The sequence below is a fragment of the Helianthus annuus genome, chromosome 10 (genome assembly GCF_002127325.2).
Source record: "Helianthus annuus cultivar XRQ/B chromosome 10, HanXRQr2.0-SUNRISE, whole genome shotgun sequence".
NCBI lineage: Eukaryota > Viridiplantae > Streptophyta > Magnoliopsida > Asterales > Asteraceae > Helianthus > Helianthus annuus.
The window spans coordinates 166,904,231-166,927,768 of NC_035442.2; the positions used below are offsets into that span (position 1 = coordinate 166,904,231).

General features: G+C 34.5%; 1 protein-coding gene across 2 annotated transcripts; it reads left to right on the forward strand.

Annotated features, from left to right (window-relative positions):
• The first annotated feature begins 16,634 nt into the window (after positions 1–16,634).
• On the forward strand, positions 16,635–20,464 carry LOC110886436 (dnaJ homolog subfamily B member 6). 2 transcript variants are annotated; one of them, XM_022134227.2, is made up of 6 exons: positions 16,635–17,021; positions 17,216–17,309; positions 18,691–18,767; positions 18,904–18,960; positions 19,833–20,072; positions 20,169–20,449. In XM_022134227.2, exons 1-6 carry the CDS (start codon positions 16,917–16,919, stop codon positions 20,229–20,231), a joined length of 636 nt encoding a protein of 211 aa, XP_021989919.1. In that variant the 5' UTR covers positions 16,635–16,916; the 3' UTR covers positions 20,232–20,449. The 2 variants fall into 2 exon arrangements, with proteins under 2 accessions (XP_021989919.1, XP_021989918.1); XM_022134226.2 differs by having other exon boundaries at positions 16,642–17,021; positions 20,173–20,464.
• Positions 20,465–23,538: the final 3,074 nt, after the last annotated feature.

Genomic DNA, 23,538 nt, shown 5'->3' on the forward strand with positions numbered 1-23,538 from the left:
TTATTATCTTTTTAAGAAAATAAAACAAGGGAAAAGATCAAATAGGAAGTTAATTTTCGCTAGGAAGGATAGCAAGCCATAGGATTATCACATGTGGCAAATTTTAAAATAAAGAGAAAGGGTATTTTAGTCAATCCAACTCCTTCTTCTTCCTTTTCAAAACCCAGTAAATTAAAAAACCCACCATTTTCAAAACCCACCATCTTCAACTATTTCTTCACTTTCTATCTCAATAATCACTACATTATAGTGCGATTTTCATCACGAATCAATGATTCAGAACCCGATCAACGTGTTCTTCAGCTTTTTTTTTTTAAGAAAACCCAGTTTAATTTCATAAAAAAATATCGTTTTTTCTGGTGATTTTGGAGATAATCACTCGATTCGTTCGATTCGAGCGTTGATAAGTGTTTCTATCATTCAAATTTCGTCAATTGATGAAGAAATCGGCTTCGATCTACTTTAATTTCATTTTCACGATCTGGGTTTTTGATTTAGTCATTGCGTTTTACGATCTTTGCGGGAGTCCGGGGGCGGCAGCCCCCGGTAGCGGGGTCCCAGGGGCGGCAGCCCCTGGCGGGGTCCAAGGGGCAGTAATTCGAAGACAGTAATTCGTAGACAATTCAGACATTTCACAGTGACAGACAATTTTATTTGTCCATTGCGTTTTAGAAATAAGAGAGTTTTATGTGGTTTCTGGCTATTGCGTTTTAGAAAAAAACACATTTTTAAGTGTTTTTAGTTATTGCGTTTTAGGTAAAACACATTTTTTAGGTGTTTTCAGTTCATTGCGTTTTAGAATGAGTCATTTTTAAGTGTTTTCTGGCCATTGCGTTTTACATATAAGACATTTCTTTGTGTTTTTAGTGCATTGCGTTTTAGGTAAAACACATTTTTATGTGTTTTCTGGCCATTGCGTTTTACAAATAAGACATTTCTGTGTGTTTTCTGACCATTGCGTTTTACAAATAAGTCATTTCTTTGTGTTTTTGGTGCATTGCGTTTTAGAAAAATGTCATTTTTTAGGTTTTTTTTTCATTGCGTTTTACGTAACTGGTGGTTTTTTTTTTATTGCGTTTTACGCAACTGGGTTTTAATTTTTTTTTTTTAAATATAGCAATAATATACTCGTTTTAAAGATAAAAAACGCTCGTTTTTTTTTGTGCAATTTTTATAAAAAAAAATAATGTCGTATGAAAGAGTTATGGAAAATTGGTATTTAATAAACCAACCTTTAACCAGTTGGTAAATAATAATCCAACCTACAGAATTGGTATATAATAATCGTATCTATCAACATCTTGGTACTCAATGAACTTCTGTTAATTTTTTTTAATTAAAGTTAGTTTTTAAGTTTTATTTATTACACAAACAGTCCCTGTAGTTATAAAAAAATCATAAAAAATCAAAAAAATTCAAAAAAAATCATATAAATTCTAAAAAATCAAAAAAATCTTAAAAAATCAAAAAAATTATAAAAAATCAAAAAAATCATAAAAATTCAAAAAAAAATCAAAAAAAATCTAAAAGTTTTATTTATAAAATTAACGTGTTTTGCTTTACGGAAATTTTACGAATTTTTTAGATTTTTTTTTATTTTTAAGAATTTTTATGATTTTTTTGTGTGTCACTAAACGGCATTTTTGAAACTGAACTCACGTATTAGATAAAATTTAACATTTGATATTTGATAATTAATAATAATAATAATAATATATTGATATTGATCATCAATAAATAAACAAATATACTTCTAGTTCATTATTCATACAGGACTATCCTTCATCAGTAAACATACTTTGAACCCAGTATCTCCAGAGACCCTAACCCCTCATCGATTCTCACCATATCAAATTCCCTCCCCAAATCATTTCCATCACCCTAGTTAACGTCCTCCGCCTTGGACATACATCAGCCCCTCCACTCGAACATCGTTATTTAGGGTTAACATCCACCAGATCCATTCAATTGAAGCAGAGGTACAGATCTTCATAATAACCACAGATCGATTCCCGTACAGCCGATTTTTAGTATTCATCTCCATCTCCGTTGATTAAGGGTCGATTCTCAGTTGAAGGAGAGGTAGTTGTTTGCCCTATCACCACAACCGCTATAATAATCCTCCTAATGACCTCCTATTTTGTTTAATCTCGTGATCTGCTATGCGTTTCATCGATTTCTTCGTTCGGTCTGCTCTCTTGCAGTCGGTTCTTCGGTTTGGACAACCTCAATTCGGATTTTGGAGCCCTAGATGTCCCCTGGTGTAAGATCCGTCACTATTTGATGTTATGTGGTTTGATTTTGTCTGATTTGTATTAATATGATAGTTTGATTACTGTTACGCTAGAATGTTTTTGTTGATATGCCTTGTTATGATTAAGATATAGTTAGTATTTTTAGTGTAGTGTAGTTAGAATGTTTTTGTCGATTTTTTTTATTTTTTTAGAATTTTTATGATTTTTTTGATTTTTTAGAATTTTTTAGATTTTTTTTTATTTTTTTGATTTTTTATAATTTTTTTTATTTTTTAAGATTTTTTTTTATTTTTTTCAGAATTTTCATGATTTTTTTTGAATTTTTTTGATTTTTTAGGATTTTTATGATTTTTTTATAACTACAGTGACTGTTTGTGTAATAAATAAAACTTAAAACTAGTAACTTATAACTACAGGGACTGTTTGTGTAATAAATAAAACTTAAAAACTAACTTCAGTTAAAAAAAATTAACAAAAGTTCATTGAGTACCAAAATGTTGATAGGTAGGATTATTATATACCAATTCTGTAGGTTGGATTATTATTTACCAACTGGTTAAAGGTTGGTTTATTAAATACCAATTTTCCAAGAGTTATTAACGTTTAAAAAATGGGGGGGAATTGGAGGAGAGAGAAATTATTGGCTTGGATTGACTAGAATGCCCTTGAACAAACTCACGCGCCTCTTTTATTCCTTTCAATTTCCCTGATTTAATCTTAGCCCTTGATTAACTTAATGGATGGTCAAGATCACTTCCTATCCTTCCTAGCCAAATAAACTTCCTATTGTATCTCCACCCAATAAAACAAATAATATTATGATGGATGGGTTGGAGGATTCTTATTGGCCATTCAATTTTTCATACGGCGTTTTAATGGCCATGCCCAAGCAAAAAAAATGAAATCAAACGCCCGTGGGAGCGGTGTGCTGGGCATTTTTGACCCAATCCACGCCCAAAAAACCCCACTACGGGTGGTCTAATTGGGTGGAAACGAGTCAAGTAGAGTCGCTCGTGAGTTACTTGAGATTTGTTTGTTAAAAAAAATTGAATTGAGTTGAGGTTAAATGAGCTCGAACTTTTATCGAGGCTACAAGTTCGAGCTAGAGCTTCACATGTCAAGCTTATGACTTGATCTGGCTCACAAGACTTGAAAAGATTTTCTTTATGTGTTTTTTTATATAAAGGAGAATTGGCTTGTAATAATCTCAACTAGATGTCGTTGATCATTGACAGTCCCACCTTTGAATATTCCTCATGTCAGTCTCACCTTTCACCTATTTTCCTCCACCGGTCCTCAGATAAAAAAACTTAAAGGAGTTAAGTTTTTTTCCAAATTACAAACTGACGTATTAGGGCTTTTGATCAGAACGAGGATACGAGCCGATTGATGTAAAACTTACCTCGTAACGTTACTACACACGACTTGATTTTTGTTAATTAGAAGTTTAAACACCCGAATTGAAGCACCGTTTTCATCGTTTGGAGCACAATTTCAAGGTAAGTTTTACATCATTTGACTCGTATCCTCGTTCTAATCAAAAGCCCTAAAACGTCAACTTGCAATTCAGAAAAAAAACTTAACTCCGTTAAATTTTTTTAACCAAGGACCGGTGTAGGAAAAATAAGCCCTAAAACGTCAGCTTGTAATTCAGAAAAAAACTTAACTCCGTTTAATTTTTTTAATTGAGGACCGATGTAGGAAAAATAAATGAAAGGTAGGACTGGCACGGGGAATATTCAAAGGTGGGACCGGCAATGGCCAATGTCGTCTAGTTGGGATTATTACAGGTCAATTCCCCTTACATAAATAGATTTGTATGATAGTTGTTATTATATTTTCACTTATGATTAAAATAATTAATAATGTAGACAATATTGGAAACTACTAGCGAGTCGAGCTTTAAAACCAGAACTCTAAACGAGTCGAGTTAAAGGTCGATCCCTTTTAAGTAAAAACAAGCTAAGCTCAAGCTTATACGGGCTCAGGCTTGGCTTGGTTTGTTTATTCACTCGCATGCTCTAAAAAATGGATCATATGGTCGTTGCCATGATTGTAAAAATCTCGCCTAGGCTCCAATTTGTCACCAATTAATCACTAATCGGAGGTTCACCGAGTAATGGCCGATTAATCGCTAGGCGGTCAATGGTTGCCCCATTTCGGTCAAATTATGGTCAAATTTCGACCAAACCTAATAAATCCCATTCAATTACTTAAAAAGGGGGTCAATGATGGGTTAAAAATAGATCAACGAGGCGTTAAAACATGTGTATATATAAAATTAAAAATTATATATAAAAATCCTAATCCGATTAATCGCTACTTGGTACCTCATCGACCGAATAACGCCTACCGATTTTACAACATTGGTCATTCCCTTATTCCCTTCCTATCATGCCTCATTACAAAAGGCCAACTATTCAAATTTTCGAGGTATGTGAATGAGACAAGGGGTATATCATCCATTTTATAAAGCATGATCGTTTTTGTTAATAGAGATGGTGATGAAAACAATGGTTAACCGGGCAGGGTTAACACACTGGTCTCGTCAAGAAGGGTTAATCCCTTCCTCTCGAGGATCGCTGGCTAGGTCGTCCGCTGGTTGATCTCCTGCACAAGCAAACAAACCGTGACTCGTAACAAGGGGGATGGGGTGGGGGGTGCTCCTTGTTACCACTCTCCGGCGTGAGAATCAGTAGTCTGCTTGGGAAGCAAAGTATGATAGTAGTAGTAGTGAGAGAGTCGTGAAGAGATACCTCAAACCTGGTTTGGGGTTGGTATTTATAGCCGAGGAGTGAAGGAGGAGGTGGACGGATAGACTGACGACATGCTGCACCTTTGCAGGTGTGTCAGGCATGTCGGCTGTGGAGGTGAAGCCACGTCAGTCTGTCGCTTACGTAGACCTGACAGGCGGCTGCCATTGGTGCTACTCGCTCTGTGGTGCCAGTCCCACTTGCTGAGTGCCCAGGATGCGGTGCGGGCCGCATCGCTGCTTGCGGTAACTGTAGATGTTCCCGCGTCTCACTCTTTGATCAAGAAATACGCGAGATGCGGTGCCAAACCGCATCGTCGTCTGTGGTGACTGTTGCTGTTATCCAGCTCCTTTGTATTGATAGAAGTGTTCACTGGATGCGGCGCTAGGCCGCATCGCAGTGAATACTTCCGTTTTCATACACCAGATGCGGTGCCATGCCGCATCATTATACCGTTCTCATATTCCAGGTAAGTCCTTCTCCATCATTGGGCAGATTGGATTCAACCACTGTGTTTGCGCGTTCCCGCATGGACACATGTAAGTTGTTAGCTAGTGGGGGTTTTGATAAGGGTAATGGTCACTCGCGGTCGTGCTGACGCGAGATCTGAGACCATATCCCTTCAGATGGTTTAGTCCTTTTTGTTATTGTGAGTCTTGTAAGGCTATATTGAATATGTATAGTCGGGAGGTTCTTGTTTAGTTTATGAATAAATTGAATATGAATCAAGCCAAAACTCCCAAACTTCCCAAGCACAATATCCACAATTTGGCATGAGGCAATGAATCATTAATCATACACATATTTGATCATTGGACAGAACTTGTTACAAGCAACCACTACTACAACTAAACCTCTAACAATTTGCTACCTCAACCGTCTTGGATTTGGGTGGTGGAGGCAGCTTTTGCACCACAACCGTCAACACTCCGTTTTCGCACTTGGCGGTGATTCTCGACATATTAGCTGTAAGAACTTGTATATCGTCTCATTGATTTTGACGACAGTGTATTTCAATATATTGCGCTTCGACAGATAACGACGATGATTCTCCAATGGTTAGTCTAACAACTCTTTTTTGAAGGCTTGCTATTTAAGTGACAACACGTTTATGAACAAAGAATTTCTTTTTTTTACAACGTTGGTAGCCTATTAATTGTTACAAAATCTATAATTATTTTCACCTGATGGGGTTTTTTTTTTCATATAACGTGATTTGTATATACGGTACACACATAACACAAATAGATTATGTATAATCTACTCTACTTTAATATCATATAACATGATTTGTATATACGGTACACACATAACACAAATAGATTATGTATAATCTACTCTACTTTAATATAAGTAACACATTTTTTTGTAACATATACAACACCAATCTAACTTCTATTTACTACAACATTTCTTCTAATAAAGGAACATCAACCCCCATAACATATATAAGCATATCAACAAAATCAAATTTCCAAAGAAGGTTAGATCGGCTTAACTTTCCCCATCTTATGTTTCCCATCTTTCTTCATCCACTCCTCGAACGCTCTTGTTTCATAAGGTATTCTCAAGACACCATCGTTTGTGAATCCATATTCTTCGGCTGATCTACACAACAACTCCAGGAAATCTGTATGACTAAGAGTAGTGGTATGAATGATGAAACGTTTTGTTGTTTCATCATTCATGCCTACCGAGATAGGAACGTACCCTTTTGGCACTAAAGAGGAACGATGTCTCATTGTCTTGTACAACTTGCTTCCCGTTAACCCCATGATTAAGCACACAAGTTTCCTATGTTTGTCTAGCTAAATCGTCTTATATTTATAGTTAGTGTGAACTTTGGTTCTAGAATACGAAAGTACGCACGAATGTGTACTTTGATGTCGTTTTGAATATATATATTCTTTATTGTTCTTGATTTTAATATAATAATTAAATTTTTATTGGATAGTGATTGACAAGGCCGGCTTGCCGTAACATCAAAGTTGTGAATAAAAAAATAAACATTATATATTCATGTGTATATATAATATATATATAATAAGTAAATGATGGAATCAAAATCGTTTCTACTGAAGATATTATGGTTTGATTCCTTGGCAACTACTAATTGTAGGCATGGATATTCATTCTATTTTGTTTTGTTGTGATTTGTTTGGGAATGACGTTGCTTAGAAAAATGATGGTACATGAAAAGGACGATCGTATGAATCAAATTTTTGCCTGCTTATGCCGTACCAAATATGTCGTCTTTGATGATTGTATCGTATCCTTTGTGTGATAAGACTATTAAAAAAAAGGAGTTTCAGTGAAGGACCTTTACTGACGGACAACCGTTGTTACTTTCCGATTGATCCTGGCAAAATTAAAAAACAAAATTTTTGAAAAGGTAAATTAAGTAAATCGATAGGTGATTCGGCAGTAATAATTAGTGTTGATAGATAACCAAGAGTGGCCAAGGCAAATTAACAATAACCGGCAGACACCTGGCATGCTAAATGTGCAAAACTCATCGTTCTTGCATGGAACAACTTACAAACAGGGGCAGATCTACGTTGAGAACTATGGGTTTACACGAATCCATTCGGTTTCAAATTTTTAGTACAAATATTAATACAAAATTTGGTATGAACCTATAAAAAATATTTCGGATGAACCTATTAATGAAATTGATAGGTGGCAGAGTGGGTAAGTCTACTTCCATGCATGAGGTCTCAGGTTCAACTTCTCCTTGGGGTTAAGTCGTTTTGATTTTTCTAATTTCAAAATTTAAAATAGAACTTAGGGTGTTAACATTAAACCAGCACCCCCATGACCCCATTTCTGAACCAGCATCCCCAAATGTCTAACTAGGAACCCCATCAGTAAAGTTTTTATCTTGGCAACATTCATGTAGATGCATGCTAGTAATGAAACCAAATAAATCATATTGTAATCTCATAGGTTTTTAGGGAAAGATCAGCAAGAACATCAATAGTTCCTGTAAATTGGTTGTTTTGCAAATTGATGCATATAGCTAGGGTTGTAAATGAACCGAACGTTCGGCGAACAGTTCGTGAACCGTTCGGCGGGAAGTTCGTTTATGTTCGTTCGTCTAATAAACGAACGAACACGAACAAGAAATTTCGTTCGATTAGTTAAATGAACGAACATGAACAAAGGTCTCGTTCGTTCAATTATGTTCGTGAACGTTCGGTAAGGTGTTCGTGAACATTCGTTCATTTGCGTTCGTTTATGTTCGCATGTTTGTCTTTTAATGAAAGATTTTTGTACTTTCATATATTTTATCTATACTTTTTTTATATAATTAAACTTATATTTATTTTATTACCCTAAAAATTAAATTAAAAAAACCATATTTAACCTTGTTTATGCACCATTTCCCTTTCATTTCTTATTATTTACATCGACGAATACGATCGACAACCGTTCCATAATAAGGAATTCAAGTTCTAGTGCTACTCTTTAGGTCGCCCACCTTTATCCTTCGTCACATTCGCCAAATTTATTTGTGTTCGTGAACCGTTCGTGAACCGTTCGCGAACACACTCATTTCTTTAATGAATGAACACGAAAATAAAATCTCGTTCGGTAAGTGTTCATGAACACGTTTATTTCCTTAATGAACGAACATGAACAAGGCCTTGTTCGTGTTCGTTCGGTTCGTTTTCAGCCCTACATATAGCAAAAGCAAAACATGAATGATTTTTATTACTAGAGTATAGTTTATTTTACTATAAGTGGGTTACATATATATGGGCCTTCCGGTTTCTATGTGCTTGATCAACATAATAGAATATAGAAAATATCAGTCTTTAGTTTTTAACTTAGTTGTGGGTCGAAGATGTAATGCAATGTTTTCATCTTAAAAACTCGTAGTGAAAAACTATAAATACCTTTTTTTTTAATTCGTAAAGACTATCGTATTTAAATTATTGTGTTTCTAATTTATAATGACAGTGTTTTTTTATTATTGTATCGTATCTTTATTTTGTGATGAACCTTAACCGACCCGAACCGTCGAATCGACGCAAAAACTTTTTTGTCCGGTTCTATGAGCATTTATAAATAGTGAACCCACTGAAAAAAATTCTTAGATCCGCCGCTGCTTACAAACAAACATTTGATTCGTAACCCACCAACAATTTTGAGGGTAGGATTTTTATAAGATTCTCGCCCAAGCTTTTTCAGTCGTTTGTTGGTGTGGGGTTCATTACCAACTGATATTATCTCAGTATGCAAACACTACTTTGATGATTCAATTTTTTATGGGACTTTTGGTTGGTCTTGTTAGTTGTTTGTTAGTGTGGGCCGATTTGCCTCGGGTTATCCGTTGGTGAAATTCTCTATAAACGTAGCCCACAAGCTTGGTGGTAACCATCGGATCTTTCAAGCTTAATGAGTAGCAAACTACATGTATATAAATATGTGATATCATTGTTTGGCGTGGTCCACGAGAAGAGTTAATATGACAGATAATTGTTAGCGAGTTTGTTAGAAATGGTGTTCTTGGAATTTAAATACTATGCCATAGGTACTCACATAACCTTAACTCTTAACGAAGTTCTGAAAATGAGCTTCACATCAACATGATAACACGATCATATATCCCAACTCTTGGGGTTAGAGACATGGTGTTGTCAATCGTGTGCACACATATAAAGATATTTATTTGTATGTGTTTCTCGTGTCTAGCCATTAGGCACACATATAAATATATCATTTTTCTAACAAACATGGTGGTTGACGGTGGTTGGTCTTTGTTTAGTCATTTATGACTTTATCCAAGACAACTGGATCGGTGGGTCGGATCCTGATTCAACTGAGTTTGAAGATCGTCCTCTACGTTTGATCATAGATAACTAATTAATCAACTCAACGTACGTCATTAGGTTGATTTACTTTCACATATCTTATTATATTATGGTTGATTTAGATATATAATAATAAATATATATTAAAAATCATGATTGTTGTTTTGAAAGTTAAAATTGTATTCTAGTGTGTTGCTTGAAAGTTAAAACTGTATTTTAATATGTTGCTTTCATATAGAATTATTAGTGATGACGAATGTTCCTATACAATTATACTAGTTTACAACCCCGTATGTTACACGGGTTGAATGACGAAAAATGTAAATTATAAACTTGTATATAATTCTTATTAATGAAATGACTTATTTAGATAAATTAGTAAAACAAAAGAACAGTTATATTTTCGTTACTTGTACATGTGATTTGATACTTCATTAGTAATTATTGTTTATATCAAAATAATATATTTTATCTTAACAAATATATATGGTTAGGGTAAAATGAAAAATTCTACGAGTTGTGATAACTTAGAGAACTCAACCTTACAAAAGGTTTTTTGAATTTTTTTACAGAGGTGTGAATGAGCGATTAGAGATTCAAAGTGTTAAGCTTTTTTTATTTTGGATTCAAGTGGTTAAAACCACTAAAACATATGGACTCAAAAAGCAATTTACTATTAATTAAATTTGAAATCATAGGTTTGATCTCTAAGAGCATTCCCATCCAGTCCATCATATGTAGTGTGTGGGGTTTTTAAAATGTGAAGAGTATAAAAAGTGGTTGTGAGTGGAGGAGAGAGAAAATATTACTGTTCATCTGTATATTTGAGGGGACACTGTTCACCCACTATAATTTTTTAATATATATTGAAAGTGGTTGTGAGTGAAAGAGAGAGAAAAATGTAATATATATTGAAAAGAAGAGAGAAAAAGTATTTGTTTTTAGTGGAAATATATTGATATAGGAATTGTTTTTAGTGAAATGTATGTATATTTTTAGTGGATTGGATGTGAATGCTCTAACTATATTAAATAATATTATACTTATTATATTATTTTATATATTTATATTTGTTATAGATAATTATTAATTAAATTTGACTTTAGGTGTTTATCTCTAACTATATTAATTAATATTATATTATATTTTGTGTATAAAATTAATATGTAATACTATTATTAAAAGAGAGGAAACGCCAGAGAGTGACACTTGTACAAAAAGATTTTCATTTATTAGTATAGGAAGATTAAACAAAGTGTTCCCGTACGTCATTGATGTAACGTATAAGGTTTTTTGGCATTTTTCTTTAGAAAAACGCCCCAAGACCCCCTAGGCGTTTTTTTTCTTTCAAAAAGCTGTTTTTGGCGTTCTTTTTTCCACGTTTTTGTTCTAATTCTTTGGCCAGTGATCGTGTCGCCCTTTTTGGTTGGCCAATATCAAATTTTGATGTTTTTTATTTAAATTTTATTACACCCCTTTTAACATAATGTCCCACAATATTCACATCCCCACTACATCTATTTTAGAAAAACGCCCCATAATGCCCTTTGCTGTTTGGACTGTCGCAAAACGCCCAAGAGTGAGAGTATTATTTGTATCTTCCACTACACATAGTCTTAGAGTTGCTCACTTGTTTCTGTTAAAATATATAATCTGAACAAATAAATTTAGCAAAACATGTTGGTTGGGTAACGCACAACAACCAAAACGAGCTATGAATGAAACTAGTTAAATCTCCGTACGCGCGTTGCGGCGGGGACCCAATGACTGCAAAACGTGTGTCAGTAACGGCAAGCAGATACCGAATATCAAAACAGAAATAAAAAAGTCGTGAAAAGGATAGTCAATCAGGCCTAAAAAAAGCGATTTTAGATAACCTAATATATAATAATAGGACCCACACGTCCTACACGTTGGAAATTCGGTTGTTTTCAGTTTAGTTATCACGGTGCTAACACGTTAAAATATGGATGAGCTCGGTACCTGTAACGGCACCGAAAGTGCCTGATCCGGAAAATCATCGAAATTAGGTACCGGCACCGAAAATGCTCGGTACAATACGGTATGGTATTTGAAGGTAAAAATAAAAAAATATAGATATGGTGCTAGACCGGTGTCGAACCGAAATTAACGATTCTGAAAACGCCAAAGGTGGGTACCAAATTGTTACCGAAAATGATTTGGTATAGTAAATTTGGCACCAATACGATACCGGTTTGATTACAGGATTTGATACTATTTGCTCATAAATAATGTAGATATCCAAGTTTATTTTACATGTTACAATTCATTCATTATGTAAAAAGACAAAAAATAAAGCAAAATAAGTTGTTGTGTATAAAACCTCATTCAAACGAAATACAGTTTCCTTACTGTGTGTATGAAAAGTAATCTAAACTGTGCAATTACTTGCATTGGTACGTTGCTACAGGATTTGATGCGCTCGGTACCAACCGGTACCGAAAATACCTTTACCGAAATCCCAAAAATGGGTACCGGTACCGAATATACCTGGTACAGTACGACTTGATACGGTCGGTACTGGTACGACACCGGTATTTAAGGGTAAAACCCGATGAATACCGGTGCCGAATGGATACCGAAAATACACTCAGTTTGGTAAATTTGATATCGGTACCAGTACACTTGCATTGGTACGTTGCTACAAGATTTGATGAGCTCGGTACCAACCGGTACCGAAAATACCTTTACCGAAATCCCAAAAAATGGGTACCGGTACCGAATATACCTGGTACAGTACGGCTTGATACGGTCGGTACTGGTACAACACCGGTATTTGAGGGTAAAACCCGATGAATACCGGTGCCGAACGGATACCGAAAATACACTCAATTTGATAAATTTGATACCGGTACCATTACCCGATACTATTTACTTTTCATTCAATAATCTTTTTAATATTTAATATTTATTTTTACTGTTAATTTCATTGAGAAATTAATATATAGGAGAATATATAGGAGAATAAGGCTAGATCAAAACGAATCCTAATCAAAATAAATTCAGGTTGAATAAAGTCATTTACAGAAACTATTAAAATAAGTTCATCCACTTGTGGATTGTATTTGTTGTTGGCAAGTGGCGACAAATCATGGTTATGTTCAGTCCGACTCCATCCACACTTCCGATAATCCGATAGATATACCGTAGGAGAGATGCCACCACCTCACGACGACGGTGAGCGGCGGAGCATCACCTTCACAAAGCACCTCCCACCTTCACCCTCTGTTCTTTCATCTTGATCCGTTATCATTGATAGATGGCATCCGGATACGGGGGTGTAAACCGGCAGCAACTGATGCTCCGGTCATAAATAGACTACGCTAAGAGTGTTGGGGAATTTTCAGAAAACCGGATGATCAGAGAGGCGTGTAATCACTCTCAGATCAAATTATTTTGGTGGTTCACCCGAATAATTTAATCGGATAAAACTCTGATTTTTGAGAAATATGTGTGTGCGAAATTTGTCTGAACCAAAAAAAATTATGATCAAAAACTGCCTGCGAATTTTGGGGTTGGGGATGATTAATGGCCTAATGGTAGATTTCTGAAAGACACAACTGCTACTAAAACTGTCATTTTTTTAATGTTTTGAAATTAATGACTTTTTCCAGAAAATAAATTTTCTTATGCAATTTTAGTAAAGCTCTGCCCCTTGGACCCCGCCAGGGGTTGCCGCCCCTTGGATCCTGCTCCTAGGGGCACTGCCCCCGGACCCCCAGCAAGAGGGCCCCTTGGAACCCCATAGAGTACGGGCTCTGCCCGTACACTTCGAATTTTAAAAACTCAAACAAGCGTGCACTCCCGCACCTTCTAACTTGCTTGATGTGTATTATTATTCGCTTTGATCAATCTCAGTTACACTAAAATATCTAACAAATAGTAGGTTTTAGCTTTTCCGGCGTGTTAAAAAAATGTGGTCTAGTAGCTACATTACACGTGGTCCAATGAGACGTACGTATGTACTATAGATAAGGCCATACGTGAATTGTTATATATATAATTGTTATATATATAAATGTGAACAATTTTCAATTTTTTGATATTTTTTTCTTTTTTATACTTTTGTCCTTTAATTTTTAGTATATTGACACTTATAACCCTTTGACTTTCTAAAGACTTTGTAATCGAGTTTTACGTGTTTATATTTTATATGCGTGATGGTATGAATTCAAGCTGATTACGTTTCGACGTAATTTTTTTTTCCGAAAATGAGTTGGGTCAAATATAATATGTTCTTATGCTTAATATTGTATACGTTTTTCACTTTGTCTATGTTTTGATGTAGATTTTTTTTCCGGGAATGACTCGAGTCAAATACAATACGTTTTCATTAGACGACATAAATTCGAGTCACTTTATACGTTTCGACACCGGCGCACTGCATCGTAACATTCTTTAACTTGAAAACACTATTTTCTTACGTGCTTAATTTATGGACGTATCAGTATAAACTCAAGTTGGTTTACGTTTAAACGTAAATTTTTATTAAAGTTATATTAAAGATAGCATTTACGTTTCCATTTACAACTAATTAAAATCATTCTGTTAGATGTTCAATTTAAATTTATTTTTATGGTTTTCGATGAATGTAAAACTTGCATACATAAAGTGTAGTGTACCTATTTAAAAGTTCGGGCCTCAATAAAGACTCCAACGTTGTCGATCAACAAATATCAACCCTCGTTAAAAATGAGATTATCACTTGGGCGAAAAGGAGCAAGAAAAAATTGTTCTTTCTGAAAATCGATTTTGAAAAAGCCTACAATAACGTCAATTGGAAGTTTGTCATCTCCGTCTTGCAACATATGGATTTTTCGCCGCTGTGGTGTAATTGGATTTGGGGGTGCTTTCTTTGGCTAGATCCTCGGTCCTGGTCAATGGATCCCCCACGTTCGAATTCCAATGTCACAAAGGAATGAGGCAAGGGGATCCAATCTCTCCGTTTTTATTCATCATTGTTATGGAGGCTCTTTCGTGTATGCTTGTCAAAGCTAGAGATGCGGGGGTTTTTCAAGGGGTTCAAATTACCAACGATGGCCCTATTATATCACATCTCCTGTATGCTGATGATGCGATTATTACAGGAGAATGGTCTTAGTTGAACGTTTTCAATGTCATGCGGATTCTCAGGATTTTTCCACATGTGTTCTGGGTTAAAAATCAATATTTCCAAATCCAATATTTATGGGATCGGAATTGGAGGAGGGGAGCTCGAAAATCTTGCGACTCGCATCGGTTGCAAGGAAGGTACTGTGCCGTTTATTTATCTCGGTTTAAAGATTGGTGCCAACATGAATCGTGTGAACAACTGGGGTCCGGTTTTTGATATTTTCAACGCTAAGCTGTCTAAATGGAAGGCGTCTCTTATTTCTATCGGAGGGAGAGTTACTCTTATCAGGTCGGTTCTCGAGAGTTTACCTAATTACTATTTCTCGTTGTATAAAGCGCCTGTTCAAGTGATAAAAACTTTAGAGTCAAAAATAAAAAGTTTTTTATGGGGGAGTTCTAGTGTCAATAAAAAGACTCACTGGGTTGCTTGGGATAGGGTGACTAAACCGAAGAGCTGCGGTGGTTTAGGCCTTAGCAAACTGAATCACATTAATACAGCCTTGTTGGCGAAGTGGGGGTGGCGGCTAAAAACTAAACCAGAAAATTTATGGGCGAAAGTGATTAACGCACTTCACACGAACAGATTGTGTTGGGACTTCTTGCCGGCTAGGAAGTCTATAAGCGGAGTTTGGTGTGCAATCAAGAAGGTGATTGAGAGCTCCAAGATTGAAGGGAGGCATATTAGGAGTTTTTTTAAAGGTGCGATCGGCAACAGTGTTTCTACTGCGTTTTGGCTTGATCCTTGGGTCATAGAAGAACCTCTTAAGGAAAGATTCCCTGGTTTATTTAGCCTTGAGTCGGAGAAAAGATGTAAGGTTAGTGACCGATTAGGGGGTATTGAAAACGGTTCTGGGCATAATTGGAACTGGAAGAGGCAGCCGACTTCGAGCGATAAAACCGATGAGTTGATCCAGCTGAGGGCTTTGCTAGAAAATATTGAGCTAAGGGACAGAAGTGATAAGTAGCAATGGGTCGGAGAGAAGGACGGGAATTTTAGTGTGGCTTCGGTCAAGAAGATGCTTAAAAAGGAGCCGGTTTCGAGCAACTTCTACGTTCCCGAATGGTGCAAATGGATTCCGAGCAAGTTCAATCTTTTTATTTGGCAGGCCTAAATGGAAAAAAATCCTACAACCTTGAAGCTAAAGAAAAGAAACATTGGCAACTTGGACACGATCTGCCCTTTGTGTGATTTTGGAGAAGAATCGGCCGATCATCTCTTCACCGCTTGCATGGTCGCTTCTGTGCTGCGGTCGAACATCAGTAAGTGGTGTAAGGTTCCTAACGTTGTGGCATTCTCGGTTCGCGATTTGCTCGATATCCACAACTACCTGGGAGTGAAGGATTGGAAGAAAGAAGCCATTCTTGGAATTATTAGAATTGGATGCCGGAGTATTTGGCGCGCGAGGAATAATTTCAAATTTAATAACTGACCGATTAGGATTGAAAATATTGTTAGCAAAGTCAAATCGATAGGATATCTTTGGTTTAAAAATAGGTCCAGGTTGAAGTCGATGTCATGGGAAAACTAGTGTAAATTCAAGTTTATGTAGTTGTGTCTTGGTTGGGTGCCCCTATTTTGGGGGCGACCAATTTAATGAGGTTTACTTAAAAAAAAAAAAAAAAAAAAGAAATATCGACCCCATTTCCACGCAGACCACATTATTTACTAAAACCATTTTACAAAAATAAGTAAATCCCATTTATTCCTGTTGTTTCTGGAGACTTCTTGAACGTATGAAAGCTTGAAATGGTTAACCTCATACTCATATGATCATCAATAATATCCCCACAAAACCATTCCAACGTGCCGTATTTTACTCTTCAATTACCAACATGTATACCCTTTTTATAACAACCCTTCAAGATTCAAGCAACTGCCTTTGATCTTTGTTTCAGTTTCATCAATTTGTCGACAAAACAAGAGCCCACGGTGATTCTTGTCGCTTAAGGTTTCAAGAATGGATGTTAATGGAGGAAAAAGCAACGATTTTTATGAGATTTTGGGGTTGAAAAAAGAATGCACAGAAGCAGAACTCAAGAATGCATACAGAAAGCTTGCAATGGTAACAAGTTTTTAAATTTTTTTACTATTTGATTAATATTAGTATTATTGCAATTTTCCAAGAGTTTTTTTTTTTGACTTTAAATACTTGCAAGATCTATATAAAATTGATAAAAAAATATAATTTTTTTTTTGTTGTTTTTGTGTGTTTTTTTTTTTTTTTTTTTTTTTTTTTTTTTTTTTTGTGGGGTGTAGAGATGGCATCCTGATAGATGTTCAGCCTCTGGTAATTCAAAGAATGTAGAAGAGGCAAACAAGAAGTTTCAGGCAGTACAAGAAGCATATTCTGGTATTTTATTATTATACCCATTTTCTTAATTTGTGATTAATTGTTTTAAGAATTGTCATGGGGGGTGTTTGGGAACTGGGTTTGCATTTGGGTGTGATAAAAATCTGATCTTGATATGGGATACCTTATTAAAGATTCAATTGTTGATGGTGTTTTCAAGATTAGATTTTTATCCATAAAAGGCCTGTGGAAGTGAGTGAATCTTGAAATATTCATGGGATTTTCTGGATTCAATTTGGTGTTTTCAACAAATTAAAGATTCAATTGTTGATGGTGTTTTCAACATGTTTGATGTCCTGTTTTAAATTTGTAAGTTGGTTACAGATTAAGGGTAAAGTTCTTGTACAAATAATCTTAACATACTAAACATACAAATTGAAGGAAAACTCAAAAAGACAAATAATCTTAACATACTAAACATACAAATTGAAGGAAAACTCAAAAAGACAAGGTGGCATTTTTGTAATTATCAATAACTATCAAAGTTACTCTACAAATATACCTGAAAAAACCTAACCACTCCCCCCACCCCCAAAAAAAACCTAACCCCCCCCCCCCACCCAAGCTAAAATGCTAAAAACTAAACCCCCCAAAAAACCTAAAAAAATCTAAAAAAATAAAGAAAAACACACAAATTATTTTATTTTATTTTTTTAACATTTTTTATTAAAAAATCGCTACTTTTAGTAGCAGCAAAAAAAAAAAAAAAAAAAAATTTTTTTTTTGCTAACGAAATGTAGCGATTTTTTAATAAAAAATGTTAAAAAAAAAATTTGTGTTTTTTTAGGTATTTTTGGTTGTAACTTTGATAGTTGGTGGTAATTACAAAAATGCCACCTTGTCTTTTTGGGTTTTCCTTCAATTTGTATGTTTAGTATGTTAAGATTATTTGTATTTGATCTTTTGCCTACAGATTAATTGTTGATGGTATTATCAAGATTAGATTTTTATCCATAAGGTCCAGTGTAGTGGGGCGCGAAGAGGGGTGTTTTTTTGGGCCATAGCGCCCGCCACACCACGACGGGCGGCGCTATGGGGCAAAAAAATGGATGCAGCGTTATCTCCATAGCGGCGCTTGGGGGGATGATTTTCAAAAATGGACCAATAAAAAAAGTTAAGTGTTTTTTTAATTAATTAATAAAAATGAAAATTAATAATTCGGTAATGATGGGTAGGGGTTTTATGACTACGGGCTCTAGTGATATAACGCCCCATAAAGCCTCTGTGTGACGTGGCACGACACGTGTTGCATAATGCCCACAAAGGGACTTTATGACTACATATGGCTAAAGGGCATGTGGAAGTGAGTGAATCTTGAAATATTGGTGTTTATTTCAAGATTAGTTGATAAATCAACCTTTTTTTTTGGTTTGTTTCCTAGTACTTTCCGATGCAAACAGAAGACTTCTTTACGACGTTGGAATTCATGACAGTGATGATGATGCCGACGACAAAGATGTAAGTTCTTTACATCTTTTCTTGCAAGATACTTATGCTCATCAAATTCTCAATTGAAAGTTATCTTAAAGACAGCAAATTTAGATGTGAAAAGTCGATTTATTTTATAATGAGGTTTACGAAACGGTTGAAGCAGGGAATGGCTGATTTCTTGAGCGAAATGGCAACAATGATCAGGCAAAACAAATCCAATGTAAGTTTATGTTCTCTTGTTCTAATCATTATAAATTACCACAAGCAGTTTGTATTAGTAGAGGTGGCAAAATGGGTGGGCCGGGTAATGGGTCAAAACGAATAACTTTAATGCGGATTGAAACAAGCATGGTTGACCCGAAACACTTTTTTTCCAAAGAAGTTCTTTTACTTTTATATATAGTTATGAGGTCATGTGTCATTACATATATAGACAAAAGATCAATTACAAATAAATTTAAACGTACGAACCGAAGGAAAAGACAAAAAAACGCGGTGGCATTTTCGTAATTATTAGTAACTATCAAAATTACTCTACAAATGATCCTTTAGTTTTTTTTTTTTTTCGGGAGGGGGGGGGTGCTAGGTTTTTTGGTTGGGTATAGTTTTTTTTTTATGAAAATTACACTACAAGAACATTTTACAAAATTACTCTACAAGAACATTTTGCAAAATTACTCTACAAGATCAAAATTACTCTACAGGATCATTTGTAGAGTAATTTTGATAATTACCCTACAAGCAAATATTTACGAAAATGCCACCGCGTTTTTTTGTCTTTTCCTTCAGTTCGTACGTTTAGTACGTTAAAGTTATTTGTACAGGAACTTTACCCTACATATATATATTACAACTTCACTAATGATTTTATTTTAATAAAATGATTTGGGTTCTTTTGCATTAAAATGCATTCACTTTGGACGACTCCGACCTGTGTCTTTAATACCTATTTTTTAAAGAAGTTTGATCACTTAGAGATATAATACAAACCAGAATTAATCATCGTGCAGAAAAAGAAAACCAGAATTAATGAATTTCATAAGTGAACGAGTTGAAAATTGTAAGTTATCATATTCTTTATGGCGTCGATAGGAAAACATCGAGACAAGTTTTGAAGAGCTAAAAGATTTGTTTGAAGAGATGTTTGAAAACGACATCAAGTCAGCCGATTCGTTTTCTGAAACAAAAAGCTTCACCACTTGCCCTACTTTGTTTCCAAGTTACGATGAAAACATTTCCTCTACTAACAAACGAGGTTCCTCGGGGATGTCAACCACCGCAGTTGAAGACCATTCAACTTTCAAATCAAGTGTACAAGGATTTTGCTTAGGGGTTAGTTCACCGGTCTCTCTATATGATTTTGATTGTGGTCGTTATTTGATTCAAATCGATTACTAACAACGTTCGTTGTGAATGTTGTGTTTCAAGACAGACAAACAACATGGAAGCCACAAAAAGAACAGGTTGTGCTCGAGAAAGGCGAGGTGCTAAACATGGTTCCAAACACAAAACTAGTCGGAATAGGATCTCAAATCGCGATTGAATGGTTAACTCGAGTCTTTAGTTCATTATGTGATTGTGTAATTATTTTTAGTGTGATTGTTAATTCTTTGAAACAAATAATCTTTCTATTTGTATCATGGTGTTGACACTTTAAGAGATAAAGGTTAAGTGGATCACAAAGAAGCTTTCATCATCAATTTCTTGCTTCTTTGTTTTGTTTATTCTCTTTTTCATGATCAGTTTCTTTTATATATGAAAAGGGGTAAAGTATGGTAGTAAGTTAATGGGCTCCATAATCCATAAATTTTGCTTTCCATACTAATTTGTTGTCACTTACATATGGTCTTAATTCCTAAGGGTTGATGGGGACTTGACAAAGTGTTTCCCCTTGTAGAGGAATCTTTAATCAACAAAAATATATGAATGGATGGTGTTGAATAGTTATGGTGTTCAATGTCATGATTAAAGAATACATGACTATGGAAACAAAAAGGAAATAGAGAAAGTGTGTATTAAAAGGCAAATGATTTAGACTTGTATCCATAGAGTATAGTCACTATTGTTGGGTGACTTCAAGAACAACTTTTAAACTCTAAAGAAGATTGCATTGATATGTTATATATGGAAAATGTTTTATGTTAGGAAAAAAATCACAAAAGTAACATTTTTCAGTGCGAGTTATGGGTCTGATCTATGTCACCTCTAAAACTCATGTAATATATATTGGCGTAGTTACTTGACTTGTATATCATACATCATACAATTTTCCATTTATATTAAATCCATGTGATGTGTGATGCCATAATCACAATTCAATTTCTCATTTATGTAGCATGATCATAATCACAATTCAATTTCTCATTTATGTAGCATGATCATCTGCTCTTTATTTTAACAACTAAATGAGTGTCATCAACCCGTACAAATAACTTTTTTAGATAGCACCCACTTTATCATCACCTATGGAGATACTATCTGGCACCAATCATCGCTTGTTGGAGATGAGACAGCCGCTCTTCCTCGTTCCCAAGAAACAAAAACTCATGAGCTACTTATCCGTGGTTCAAGTAGAATGCGTGCCATACTTAAGAATCAATCAGTGACATACCAAGTTATGCAATCCATGTTGCAAGATGAGGGGAGAGAGAGAGAGAGAGAGATGGAAGTGGCGAAGTGTCTTTCTTTATCTAATGTTTAGCTATCACTAAGAACTATTTACAGGTCTCTAGAATTAGTTTTGTGGAGGTTGTTAGCTCCCCCACGAAAACCCACTTATACCACCCAAGATTATCGATATGGAAAACGGGAACGACCAACAATGAGTTCCAAGCATCGGACCATATGTTTGATAATGCTACACACGAAGAGCATTACATGACTTTAATATACGATTATAAAGTGGATATGTAAGTGGAGGTATGGCGATGGATTTGTTTTCGAAATATTATGGCTATAAATGTGATTTGTTTGTTACACGTAGAGGTGAGTGAAAACCCGGTTAACAATTCATAAGCTAAAACACTAAGCAAAAAAAAAAAAAAAAACGAAGATAATAAAAAACGATGGCTCTATTTTTTTATAACCAATTATACATGTCCAGATTTGGTTACATATACTTACAAAGCCGAATTAACCAGACCCAACTCGCCGATAACCGAACAAATAGAACCATACCAAACAAAACCATTCAATAACAATGATATCAAACCTAACCCATTATTATCTTTTCCATATAAAGGACTAGTATCATTGAGAGAGGAGATCTATAATTTCAACATATATTAAAGCCCAAACATCTATCCAATCCATTGAAACCCTTTTTACTTTTATGAAAACCCAAAATCTGTAAACTTGCCACAATTTAACCAAACCCAAAAACCCAAATTATTAACTTAACCAATCACTTTACATTTTTAACAACCAAAACTTTCGGATTAAGATATAGGGATATAATATAAAGTTATACTACCTCATCTTGAAAAATGACCAACCATTTTTTATATTTTATGTCATTGTCTTTTCTCAACCAGTCAAAAGTTTTTAAACCAAACACCCCCCTTTTATCTTAGATAGTTAGATTCGAATACATATACAGGGTTGAGATCCTGTACAAACAGTGCTAACTATAAGAACCGTAAGAATAGATCTGAGCCATTGATAGTTTAAATTAAGAGTTGATATTGATTACAAATAAAACCCATATAATTAATATTTAATACTATCAAGTTAGGGTATTTTAGTCATTTAGTCATTTCCCATAAAATACTAATTCCACCAAGTTTTTTAAACTAAAATAACTTTTATATATTTCATTAATTTTGAAAAAAAATTATACCATAAAATCAAGTATTTTTTTATCTTTAATATGAGTACCATATTGCTATACTTTTTTTTATTTAGAAAAATGACTTTTAAAAAAGTTACAAAAAGATGTTTTATAATTGTGCTAGTTAAGTAGTTGGAATGTGCTAATATGAAAATGTATTGTGTTAATTTTAAATCTATACGTATGTTCTTATTTTATTATGTAATTCTTATATGTTGTTATTTTTTTCCCTTTTGTGTTGTTATTGGGAGCCTATTTATAAATAAATTTGTTTTCTACTAGTTATGTAATAGTATGTGTTATTTACAAAATTAAAACAAAAATATGAAATTGTGCTAGTATGTAACAGTATGTATTGTTTATAAAATTAAAAAAAAATGAAATTGTGCTAATTATGTACTAATTATGAAATTGTGCTAGTATGTGTTTATAAAATTAAAAAAAAATTGTGCTAGTATGTAACAGTATGTGTTGTTTATAAAATAAAAAAAAATGAAATTGTGCTAGTATAGAACAATATGTGTTGTTTATAAAACTAAAAAAATTGAAATTGTGCTAGTTATGTAATAGTATATGTTGTTATTTTTTCCTTTTGTGTTGTTATTGTGAGCCTATTTAGAAATAAATTCGTTGGAATGTCGTATTTTTATTGTGCTAATGTTGTTTTGTTGGTGTTACCGTCGGATGCCCAGACGGTGGTGTTAAGAGAGTGCTAATGTCGTTATTTGATTGTGCTAATGTCGTTTTTTTATTGTGCTAATGTCGTTATTTGATTGTGCTAATGTCGTTTTTTGATTGTGCTAATGTCGTTGATAATGGAAGTTCCTTTTTTGATTGAAACGAGAATGCTGATAATGTGGATGGTCTTACGTTATGCTAATGTCGTTTTTTGATTGTGCTAAGGTCGATGATAATGGAAGTTCCTTTTTTATTGAAACGAGAGTGCTAATAATGGAAGTTCCTTTTTTG

Bases quoted from the DNA above. Each gene is read 5' to 3' on its own strand.
- LOC110886436 (XM_022134226.2), top strand. From the start codon at position 16,917: ATGGATGTTAATGGAGGAAAAAGCAACGATTTTTATGAGATTTTGGGG. The intron at 17,310-18,690 runs GTATTTTATTAT...TTTGTTTCCTAG, and splicing joins AGTACAAGAAGCATATTCTG to TACTTTCCGATGCAAACAGA. The intron at 18,961-19,832 runs GTAAGTTTATGT...TGGCGTCGATAG, and splicing joins TCAGGCAAAACAAATCCAAT to GAAAACATCGAGACAAGTTT.